The 12,902-nt window shown below is 39.2% G+C and overlaps 1 protein-coding gene across 1 annotated transcript in view; it reads left to right on the top strand.

Moving 5' to 3' along the window:
- The window catches only part of dlgap1a (discs, large (Drosophila) homolog-associated protein 1a), a 96,076-nt gene that overhangs the window by 37,779 nt on the left and 45,395 nt on the right, over window positions 1-12,902 (top strand). Inside the window, exons 2-4 of the mRNA XM_016567069.1 lie at window positions 3,863-4,454; window positions 4,816-5,288; window positions 11,556-11,767. Coding sequence (XP_016422555.1) covers window positions 3,935-4,454; window positions 4,816-5,288; window positions 11,556-11,767 — 1,205 coding nt within the window. The 5' untranslated portion in view covers window positions 3,863-3,934. The remainder of the gene's footprint in view (window positions 1-3,862; window positions 4,455-4,815; window positions 5,289-11,555; window positions 11,768-12,902) is intronic.

The raw sequence follows: 12,902 nt of genomic DNA, 5'->3' as shown, positions 1-12,902 counted from the left end.
AATAATGCCTATTTTGCTTTGAAGAGTTCACAAAATCTACTGTAAGCCCTGTTAAATAAGCAAATAAATGAAATGCCTATTTCACATTAAAGAGTTACTTACCCCATGCGTTATCACAGAAATTTCAAGCAACTGAAGTACTTTCTGCTGCCACTGCTATATTATCAACAATAATTTGACTTCCTGCTGCTAATATTATTTCTAACATTGCATATGAATTTGCTATGCATGCTGCTGCATTTAAATTCGCTACATGCGATCTGAATAACTATGCATACTGCTGCTACAGCTGCACAAAGGTACTTAGAATTGCTATAACGCAATAAACGCAAATGATGCCTATTCGCTTGAAGAGTCCATATACCATCTATTTTTAGTCACTGAAACTTCAGCAATTGTAAGTCGCTTTGGATAAAAGCATCTGCAAAATGAATAAATGTAAATGTAAATGTAAACTACGGTCTACCTACTGCTGCCGCAACTAAACACATAAATTTGATTTGCTATGCATACTGCTATAAATAATTTGCTAATAACGCAATCTGAAATTCTATGGATAGTGCTGCTACACTCCATGAAAGTACTAGAATTGCTGTAGCTCATCCATGCATTATCACTGAAATTTCATGCAACTAAAGTACTTTCTGCTGCCCCTGCTATATTAGCAATAATAATTGGTTGCTATGCAGACTGCTGCTAATATTATTTCTAACATCACATCTGAATTTGCTATGCCATTCTGCTGCTATTAAATTCGCTAAAAATTGCGATCTGAATAGCGTCTTTATTAAACAATGAAACGCAACAAATAATGCCTATTACGCTTTGAAGAGTTCACAAAATCTCTGTACGCCCTGTTAAATATACTGCTGCTACAGCTGCAGGAAAATACTTAGAATTACTATAAGCGTCCTTTATTAAACAATGAAACGCAACAAATAATGCCTATTTTGCTTTGAAGAGTTCACAAAATCTCTGTACGCCCTGTTAAATAAACAAAGTAATAAAAGCCTATTTCAATTTTAAAGAGTCACTTATCCCATGTGTCATCACTGAAATTTCATGCAACCAGATACTTTCTGCTGCCGCTGATATAAACAACAGTAAAATTTGACTTGATTTGCTATGCATACTGCTATTAACAATAACGCGATCTGAATTATGTAAGCCCAACTGAATACACAAATAGTAAATTTCAGTTTAAGAGTGTCCTACAATTAGCTACATTGTACATAGGCTACTGATTGGAAATGATTTATTATTGGTAGTATCTTGATATTTTAAACTAATTCATGATTAAATATCTTTAAACTATCACTAAACATGACTTTCATAATATACTCTTCACTATCACTAAGCCAAGGTAACGAGTGAAATAGAGATGTGGCCCCTTTAAGAATGAGCGCTCCCTCTCCTGAAGTGCATTGCAATGCGGCACGAGTACACGTATGAGTGGGTATATTATTTTCTGTTGCTCATTAAGTTGTTATGGTTAAATAGGTGAGGCTGTTGACAGTATGACATTTATGAAAGACAGTTATACAGGTTCACCTTGACTTAAAACTGTGAACAACTGTGAAACGCCAACTGCAAACCGACCCCACTAGTGAGGTGTGCATCTGAAAGCGATCCGTTCACGGTTAATGTAGAAATGAATGCCCACAGAAGATATTAAAAGCACCAGGCCTGGTCCTCTCTCGTCCAACACTGTAGTCACTCCTCCTTTATCCTTCCGGAGCTCCTCCGTGAGACTCGAGACCGGTGAGTGGGTGCAGGTGTCCCTCATTAGCAATCACTCCACCGGCCTCGCTCTGTTCCCACGGCTCTCGGCCCCGCCCCCACTCGTCACAGTTGTATTCTCACATACATGAACTAGGAAAACTGCTTGCTGCTGCTGCTAATGCTACAAGACATGCTTAGTAATTACTCCTCGCGCCAATAACCTGTACGTAGTTTTACAACTTGTATGTTTTCTAGTTTAAAAATGTAAATCTGACGAACGCAATAGTGCACTGAAATCAGAGTGAAGACTGTTTACTTATCTAGCTGTTGAGTTTCAGAGAAACTCTGAAAGCACGCTGCAGGAATCTCAAGTGAATGCTAGCCAGCCATATAAGTGCAAGGCAGTAAGCTCATTGGCTGCATATGCAGCATGAACCAATCAGCTTGTGCCAAGTCATTTAACTCTCTGAATATCATCAGTTACGTTAAAAACCGTCAGCCTGCACCATCTAGAGTTTCATGACTGAACTATATATATAGCCTGACTGATAAATTGGACAATCAGTCTTGATTTTTGTGAACTTAGTTCAAGCAATTACTGAGTGTGAGCTTTCCAAGAAGAGCCTTGATGAAAGCCTGGGCTCTGACAACATCTGAAAAGACATCGGTATAAAAAGGAAATTGAGATTTTCTCAAATCAGAGGCTCTAGGAGTAATGATCATGCTTCATGTTGAAATAGTGCCCCAGTAGACGTAGTGCTGCCTTGTGTCCCATCAGGCTCAACTTGCACTGATTTTAATGACTCTGACAGAGAGCGGCTGAAAGTAGTTGGGATTGGTGATGAAATGAAAGTAGTGTGCTAGGGGTTGTACATACTACTTGACTAGTCAATTGATTTAGTCATTAGTTAACACGTTGGGTCTGTGTCAAAAAAGTATTTTAAAATACTCTGGTTTAATTTGTATGTATGCATGTGTGTCCGTGTATGAATTTAAATTGAAATTAAAAACTTTGAAATCTTTGGCAACATTGAAAAAAACTCATAAGTTAACTCCGAGCACACCAAAGGACCTAGTACCTCTTGAATACTTATTTGTGATTCTCAATACTACTTTCCTTTTTACATCGTCAATCTATCATCTGAACCTTGGCTTTCTTCCCCTCCCTCTGAGAAGAACAGAAAAGACTTCTCAGCATTGAATAATCCTTTCAAGTACTGTCAGACATTTTGAAAGCCTGACTGTTGCTGGGTAATGTCAAACACAGATGTTCATTGAACTAACAGGGTATTTGATCAGATCAGCTCTGCTTGGTTAGGTTTGAGTAAATATTGTTTTGTGCAAAGTGGTTGTGGTTCCACTTTGCAAAGAACAAGACCTTTTATTGAACTGTTTGTTGCTGGTGAAGGGGTTAAAGGGATAGTTCACCCAAAAATGAAAATTCACCCTCATGTCGTTCCAAACCTGTAAGACTTTAGTTTGTCTTCGGAACACTAATTAAGATATTTTTGATTAAATCAGAGAGCATTCTGACCCTCCAGACAGCAAAACAACTAACACGTTCAAGGCCCAGAAAGGTACTAAGGACAGTATTCTCGTATCTTCATAAAATTAAGGTTGAACCACTGATGTCACATGGACTGTTTTAACAATGTCCTTACTACCTTGCTGGGCCTTGAACGTGGTAGATCTGTTGCTGGAGGGTCAGAGAGCTCTCGGATTTCATCAAAAATATCTTAATTTGTGTTCTGAAGATGAAAGCAGGTCTTACAGGTTTGGAATGACATGAGGGTGAGTAATTACCAACAGAATTTTCATTTTGGGTGAACTATCCCTTTAATGAATACTAAGAGTGTCTAAGATAAATAAAAGAAAAAATCTTTAAAAACATGTACACCTTACATTCATGTTGATTTCATATGATTTTAAAAACTTAAGTTTTACTTGATTTAATTAATAAATATTATTATGTTTTGGGGGAGTCACACCACATTTTAATATTATTCATGGAATTTTAATTCAGAATTAAATTCAGAGATCAGGGTATAGTATCCTATTATTGACCCACAGAGCAAAAAACATGAAAACATTCGCACAGAATGCTCATAGTCATTGATGTCTTTCTATGTATTCCCTGCAGACCGTCAGGTCACTTTGGAGCCGTACTGTGCGTGGATGCCTCCGACCCTCGCTGGATGATTCCATCTCAGTGATGAAAGGCTTATCCAGCAGCCGCAGCCACCACCACGTGGTGACCTGTGACCCCTCTTTTGACTCCATGGGTCACCACTTGGACCACAAGCCCTACCTCATCAGCCAGATCGACAACCCCCACCCGGTCGACCACTCTTACTACTCCCAGAGAAGCCCCTACCAGCCCGACTGCGTGGTGCCTTACGGGACCTTCCCCCGCCGACACTACAGCTCTCAGCACGAGCTGAAGGACGAGACCGCTGTGGTTCCCTACACCGGGGGAGGGGTTCCGGCCAACAAGGGCCAACAGCGTATCCCCATCACTCTGTTGGATCAGTTCGACCGGCAACTCCCAGTGCCTCGTGATGGCTATCACACGCTACAGTACAAGCGTGCCGCCGCAGCCTTGGAGCAACGGAGCGACAGCCCTGGCCGAATCCGGCACCTGGTGCACTCAGTTCAGAAGCTCTTCACCAAGTCCCACTCACTAGAGGGCCCACACCATGGTCACGGCCACGGCAAGGGAAGCATCAACGGAGGCAAGGCCAGCCCCGACGGAGAACCCCCTGCTATTCGGCACCGCACCCCGACACTGCAGCTCTCAGCACGAGCTGAAGGACGAGACTGCTGTGGTTCCCTACACCGGGGGAGGTGTTCCAGCCAACAAGGGCCAACAGCGTCTTCCCGTCGTCCTGTTGGATCAGTTCGACCGGCAACTCCCAGTGCCTCGGGATGGCTATCACACGCTGCAGTACAAGCGTGCCGCCGCAGCCTTGGAGCAACGGAGCGACAGCCCTGGCCGAATCCGGCACCTGGTACACTCCGTTCAGAAGCTCTTCACCAAGTCCCACTCACTAGAGGGCCCACACCATGGTCACGGCAAGGGCAGCATCAATGGAGGCAAGGCCAGCCCCGACGGAGAACCCCCTGCTATTCGGCACCGAAAGCGCAGCAAGAGCCGGGAGCGCTGCAAGTCGGCTGAACCCAAGAACAGGACGCCACCTTCTGGTTACTGGAGCTCGGATGAATTGGAACGCGAGGCCTGCCTGTTTCACCATGGATCACCGGGCGTCATGACCATGGGCCGCCACCCGGATAAGTCGCAGTCGCAGTACTTCTTGGAAGCCTACAACACCATCAATGACCAGGCACTTAAAAACTCCCGCAGCAGCAATGATTTGGGCAAGTGCTCGACGTGCACAAGCATCCCGCTGAGCGTGGACGCTTCACAGCTCATGAAGAAGAGCTCGTGGTCGTCCTCTCTCACGGTGAGCAGAGCACGTCAAGTCTACCAGAAGGCCTCAGTAAATGTAGATAAGGCTCTAGTGAAAGCAGAGGCTTGTCAGCAGGAGCGCTCATGCCAATTCTTGCAGGTATGCAAAAAGCCTTTCGATTCTCCCCTACACCCACATGCTCACCTAACCCACCTCCACCTTTCCACCACCCCTCCTCTTCCTCCTCCACCACTGGAGAGAGCCTCCAGTTTTGATTTGAGTTCTGCCGAGAAGTAAGTGCAACCCACTAGCTGCCTTACTTTCTGTTTAGCTGACAAGCATCTGTTTGGATCCATTTGATCTCTGGCTGGTATTATTTCCCTCTCTAAACCTGAAAATCACTTTTTTTTTTACCAATGTTTTAACTAAGTTCTTATTTTGTTGGGTTCTGTGTGAGTTTGTATGTGTGTGTCTGTGTATGTGGTGGGATTGGATGGAGCAGATTGGATGAGTGCTGTTCTTCTGGATGTGTATGAAGAGGATAGACTCCATACATTATAACTGGTGTCATGAACGGTTACGTCCTAGCTTAGCATACTGTTAGCAAATTAGCCTGCTAGCTTAGCCTACACCCTATGCAACTGAGCTGTGCAAAATTCAGAAGTGAAGAACTGGCTCCCTTTCCATTCATGAATGTGAATTTAAAATCTACAGGAAGTTTAATTAGAATGACAAGAAGAGCAATTCACTTGTCACATCTTTTTTGGTCAAAAATGAACAAAAATTGGTTATTGAGTTTAAAAGACATCAGTGTTCAAAACTTATCTCCTTATCTTACCTCGATTCACACAATAATGATTTATAATTTGAGGTTGTGTCCGATTTTCACAGGGAATTAATATAATTTGTCAGTTTGATGCATGTTTACATCACGTCCGTAAACAGAAAGAAACCAGGCTACTATATGCCATGTGTGGGTGAAGCATTTGTAGCTTGTTATTACAACAGTTGCTTAGTTTTTTAAAGGGGTGCTTTATTATGATTTCACTTTTTTAAACTTTAGTTAGTGTGTAATGTTGCTGTTTGAGCTTGCAATATACATGGGAGATATATTCTTTTACAGAATTAGCTTTTTAAGGCCTACAGCAAACAGCTGGTAGGGACTAGAATCAGCTTTACATAAAATGTACATAAACCCTGCCCCCAGGAACAAGCAACAAAGGGTAATGGTAAGAGGCGTGACATTTCCAGACAACATGCACCAGGCGGTTAGCGAATCACAACACACTGTGCCAGCTAACCAATCTGAGCCAATTGCGTATTTCTGAGGAAGGGGCTTCATAGAACCAGGAAGTCAACAGACCGTTTTTAGAAGAACAGAAACAGTGGTGTAGAATAAAGGTAAAATATTTGAAAAATAATGAAAAAAATAAATAAAAATGAGGCATGCACACATGTTACAGTGCACCCCATAAACACAATCAAGCCTTCAAAAATAACTGATTGACCACCCCTTTAAGTAACTTTTTATGTTTCAAATAGTGATGGCGATATAGAGGCAAAAGTTACATACTGCATCTTTAAATGTTCAAATGTAGAACTATATATAACCTGAAATATGTAAACTGAATGCGTAATTATATAGGAGGCACTTTAAACACCCTGTTTGCTACCACAATTCAAATTCACTTTAAATTCTGTTCAAATTAAATTCAGATTCAGAATTTAAATTGGGATTTTAAAAGGCATTATAGGTATTATATGATTTTTACTTTATCGGGCATTACAAACTACTAGTCCCTGGAGTCATCAACAAATATTCGTGACAGTGGTCTTGTAATCTGATTGGACAAGAATACCTGCCAAAACACACTGTGCTGACACTCTTTACAACAGCACTCGAGCTCTTGTGCTGTCGTTTAAATTTTTCCAATTTTTGTGTATAATTGTTACATTCTTAGTACTTTTGTCTCTACAGGGCATGTATCAATTATTATAATGAAGGTTAATATTAAGCACTGTGTCAGAAATAAACAACACATTAGTTAGGGTGAGAAAGAACTCAATGTATCTGATATTATTTAAAGTTTTTCCTATTCCTTTTGTACGTAAGGCTGCACAGTCCTCATAGTCCTAGTGAACAGACAAATGAGGTAACCCGTTACGTTATACATGTATTAAATGAGCGAACTAGAGAAGATCTTAAGACCACCTGCAGCGGACTGTGAATCAGAGTTTGCACGTGGGCAGCCACATACTAATTCAGATGCTAAATTGAGCTGGCAGGATGTCTCACATGTTCTCTATCATGCTCTGTCAATACAAAGAATAATTGGCATCTTTCTTCAGGGCTAAATCTGGATGCCAGTTGCCATAGTAACCGTGAGTGACAGGGCATTGCACTGTGCTGTTCTTGTTCTAAAGGTTTGTGGAAAGATTCTTGAGCAAGATGTTGAGCAAGTTGTGATTTGCTGTCGATATTAAGTTAAAATTATGATGTTGATGTTGTAGACTTTATACAGACATTTAGGGTTTCATGCTTGTTCTTTTGGGAGTACCTGTGTGTGTGTGTGTGTGTGTGTGCGCGCACTGAGGAGGATCACAATAGTGATCGATCAGTATAGGGTTTTCAGTGATTCTTCAAATTTTAGATTAGGTTACATTATACTACGATATTTTATAGAATGGCACCTGTTTCTGTGTCAGCTCTCCACAGTCAGATACTTTGGCTTGCCAATCAGAACACTTTGAGGCCCTTACTGCCTGTCAATCATTTTATGTGGTCACAGGGAAGGCCATATATGGTAAACGGGAATCTGAGAGCATGGTAGGTGAAGCAGATCATTTGAGTTCAGTTGTTGTGAGAGAATGCTAGCAAAATAGCGGATGGTTTTGATAACATTTGAGATGATGTGCAGCTACTTTTGTTAATATACTGGTCCCATTAACAGTGTTTTTTGTAGGATGGTAGTTAGTAGGTCTCCTATTTAGGGGGGGGGAATCAAATTGTGATTGTTCTGTTAAAAATAGGCATTGTGATCTTTCTTTCTTTCTTTCTTAAAACTCCAAGTTTGATTGTTTGTAGAGCTGCACAATGTGACTAAAAATATTTTTTACTTCATATATCAATATGACATATTGTCATATACAAATTTTACATATTATGTAAAAATTAAATACTTTTTAAAAAGAAAAATAACAAATAAAACAATAATAAAATAAATTAAATTAAATTTAAAATTAAAATTAAATGTGCATGAAAAAGTGACACAAGCTTGCATGCAGAGTTGAAGTTTGTGAAGAGGCATTTACTGAGAACCGAGGCACTCTGAGACACTGAAAACACTAAATCATGAGCTGCACATGTGTAAAAGAACACAGTGGCACGCTTTACTCTGAAGCACATAACACATATATTAATGTAATTTAAAATGGATAATTACCATATCAAAAAAAAACATTTATGTTATTTTGATTAATCACACAGCCCTCGTCGGCGCCAATAGCCTTGTTGGCTGTCCCAAGTTCAAGTCCTGGCTCGCGGACCTTTTCCGATCCCGTCCCCCTTTTTCTCGCTCGCTCCCCCACTTCGCTTCCGGTTCACTTACTGTCCTATCGAAATAAAGGCATAGAAAACACTTTAAAAAGTCACTTTTAAAAATGTGCTATGGGGCTAGAATAAGCACCTAAAGATATAAACTGAAATTCTGTTAATGGAAGAAAATGGAAGCTCTCATGTGGGATACAGTCTTTCATCCCTTGAAATGATGAAGCAAGGCCCAGTCTGCTGTGAGGACTCTGAGTCTTGTATCTATCTGCTCAACAGGATTTATCCTAATTTTCTGCTCATCAGACTCGACTTGACTAAAGGCTTGTGTGGATGTTGGTGGTATCTTTGAAGGAAGATTTTGTGTTTGTCGGGTCTGTGAGGGTGTGTGTGGCCAAAGAACCCATGTTACTGGAGTCATTCTTCCTCTGACTGCCTTTTATACACTTTCTGACGTCAAGGCCAGCTGTTTCCCCAGTAACACAAGCTCTGCGCTGATTCATATAATCACAGTGAAATTCTTTAAAGTGGGATTTTCTCTCGATGCCAGCCGTGAATCTCTTTCCAAACTTTAAAATGAACCTCCATGCAGAGTGATGCATGCAGCACACCAGCCTGACACACAGCTGTGCTCTCTGTTAGCATGAGTTTTGTATGGCCTTAGTAATTTGCATGCTCACATTCTGAAACTTTGAATTGATATTTGATTTTTGCATGGAAGCAGTGTTCGAATTGAGCGGGGCTGGATGTTCCCAGAGCCACATAATAATAATAAAAAAATTAATTCAAGTTTCTTTAAGAAAGAAAAACCAACATTATTTCCAGTTATTTCCCTGATATACTGTTATTTATCCAACTTTAGTAATTAGTGAATAATTTTTGTTTTTTATTTATTTATTTATTTTCCCATTTTTGTGAGGCATTTAAACAATGAAACTAATACTGTGGATCCTTGTTGTTATATGATAAGAGCACCACCAAGTATTACTGACTTTTGTGACTGTAAGCTCATGCAATTAAAATTAATTATTAGAGTGGTTATGTATTTGCTGAACAATCACATAACAAACTGGCAGGTATTTTTGCAACTGGAGTTTACAATGAGTTCAGCCCTTCTTTGAGGTCAAATAATCAAGTGAAACCAACTAAAACTGAAATGAAACCATATGAGGTGCTGTTTCTACATCTGCTGACATAGAGTTGTAGTTGTGGTTGATTTATTAAAAAAGGAAAAAATTAGCTATGTATTATTGGAAATTGAGCCTTGGTCACTGTGCATACATTTTTTTGCTGTTTTTCAGCTCCTGGTCCACTTCAGAAAGCATCTTCGAAATAGTGGTTTCATACAATTCTCATTTTACTGTATATTTTATTACATCAGTATGTAGTCTTAATGAGCATTTGTCAAGGCTTTATTACAATTAGTTTGTTAGCATTTGATTATCCTAAAACCAAGTAGTTGAAAATTAAAGCTTTTCCCTTTTGTCAGTCTAAGTTGTTCCTCTCTTGAAACCGCAGTCCAACTTCTCATGCTTTCAGAGAGTCCTATTGATGAGAATTTTCCCTGGGAGAGCTGCACTGAGACAGATGCTTAACTACCCAGGGAGGCGTCGTTAGTGTAATCATGCAAGCTCACACCGGCAGCCTCATTATTTATCTCTGCCGGCTCAAAGAGAGGAAGTGGAGATCAGAATGTGTGTGTGTGTGTGTGGGTGTGTGTGTGTGTGACATTCTGAAACTTTGAATTGATATTTGATTTTTGCATGGAAGCAGTGTTCGAATTGAGCGGGGCTGGATGTTCCCAGAGCCACATAATAATAATAAAAAAATTAATTCAAGTTTCTTTAAGAAAGAAAAACCAACATTATTTCCAGTTATTTCCCTGATATACTGTTATTTATCCAACTTTAGTAATTAGTGAATAATTTTTGTTTTTTATTTATTTATTTATTTTCCCATTTTTGTGAGGCATTTAAACAATTAAACTAATACTGTGGATCCTTGTTGTTATATGATAAGAGCACCACCAAGTATTACTGACTTTTGTGACTGTAAGCTCATGCAATTAAAATTAATTATTAGAGTGGTTATGTATTTGCTGAACAATCACATAACAAACTGGCAGGTATTTTTGCAACTGGAGTTTACAATGAGTTCAGCCCTTCTTTGAGGTCAAATAATCAAGTGAAACCAACTAAAACTGAAATGAAACCATATGAGGTGCTGTTTCTACATCTGCTGACATAGAGTTGTAGTTGTGGTTGATTTATTAAAAAAGGAAAAAATTAGCTATGTATTATTGGAAATTGAGCCTTGGTCACTGTGCATACATTTTTTTGCTGTTTTTCAGCTCCTGGTCCACTTCAGAAAGCATCTTCGAAATAGTGGTTTCATACAATTCTCATTTTACTGTATATTTTATTACATCAGTATGTAGTCTTAATGAGCATTTGTCAAGGCTTTATTACAATTAGTTTGTTAGCATTTGATTATCCTAAAACCAAGTAGTTGAAAATTAAAGCTTTTCCCTTTTGTCAGTCTAAGTTGTTCCTCTCTTGAAACCGCAGTCCAACTTCTCATGCTTTCAGAGAGTCCTATTGATGAGAATTTTCCCTGAGCGAGCTGCACTGAGACAGATGCTTAACTACCCAGGGAGGCGTCGTTAGTGTAATCATGCAAGCTCACACCGGCAGCCTCATTATTTATCTCTGCCGGCTCAAAGAGAGGAAGTGGAGATCAGAATGTGTGTGTGTGTGTGTGGGTGTGTGTGTGTGTGGGTGTGGGTGATTTGTGGAGCCGAGCGCACGGGAGGCAGTTTGGACGGTGACATGCACCTTTCGGAAGAGGTTCATGACACAGTGTCACCTCTTACCCCACAGGTTCCTCAAGACGAGTGGGGAGGCTTTCCACTGGGGAAAGATGAGGATATCCCGTGCAGACGCATGCGCAGCGGGAGTTACGTGAAAGCCATGGCGGAGGATGACAGCGGAGATTCGGACGGCAGCCCTAAACCCTCGCCCAAGATGCAGGCTCGACGGGCCAGCTACCTCAAAGCCACCCAGCCATCACTCACAGAGATGACCACTCTAAAGTAAGTTCTAAGATTTAGATCCATTGTGTTGTTTGTATTAATATTTGTAGTGTATAAGTTTAACACAAACACTAGTTTTTCATTCGAACCATGGTTTTTGTTAACTAAAACCATTTGAAAACCAGTTTGTTACTTTAAATAAAAATAAAATGTTACCTGAAATAAAATAAAATATAACAAATCTTAAACTTACTTTATTTTAGCTACTTGCAGGGCATTATTTATCATTTTAGTTTAGTTTAACTTGAATTCCTAAAGTAAATAAAACTTAAATAAAAATTGCTAAAAACAATATAGACATATTTAAGGGGGGAAAAAATGATACACAATGACAGAAATGGGGGGGAAAAAACACACACAACAAACAAATTAAACCTTTAACTGAAATTAAAATGAAAACAAAATATAAAAAAAAAAAAATGAATTTAAAATATTGATAATAAAACTATACTAAATTTAAAAAAATACTAAATAGTTACTAAAATAACACTGTTTTGATCGTTTGCCATGTACAGAATCATGTATCATGCAGGCGTATTTGTGCAATTAATTCTTTAATTGATATACCAAGTGTTTCATTTTTTGGAAATTATTATATAAATTATTATTAAATAAATAATTATTATATTATTGAATTATTATATTAAAATAAATTATATATGTAATGATTGTTTACTGTACTGTAGTATGGAATAGTCAGTGTTGTTGTTTTTTTTTGTCATTACGAACACAATTGAAAATTGTTGGAAAAATTAGCTAAATAAAAGGGTTCACATATTTAATAGCCAATATTTTAAAGGGGTCATATGATGCAATTAAAATTTTTCCTTTCTTTTTGGAGTGTTACAAGCTCTTGGTGCATAAAGAAGATCTGTAAAGTTGCAAAGACTAAAGTCTCAAATCCAAAGAGATATTCTTTATAAAAGTTAAGAGTCAGCCATGCCTACCTAAAACGGCTCGTTCTAACACGCCCCCACATGTCTACGTCACTATGTGGGAAGATTTGCATAACACCGCCCAAATGTTCACACAAAGAAAGAAGGAGTAACTTTTATTCTCGCTGTAATATTGAAAAGTGAAAAGTGAAAAAGTGAAAAGTGACGTGACATGTGGCCAAGTATGGTGACCCATACTC

The sequence above is a fragment of the Sinocyclocheilus rhinocerous genome, unplaced genomic scaffold (genome assembly GCF_001515625.1).
Source record: "Sinocyclocheilus rhinocerous isolate Xijiao unplaced genomic scaffold, SAMN03320098_v1.1 scaffold2065, whole genome shotgun sequence".
Lineage (NCBI taxonomy): Eukaryota > Metazoa > Chordata > Actinopteri > Cypriniformes > Cyprinidae > Sinocyclocheilus > Sinocyclocheilus rhinocerous.
Note: the sequence above shows the minus strand (reverse complement) of the source record. Positions and strands in the feature narration are given on the sequence as shown.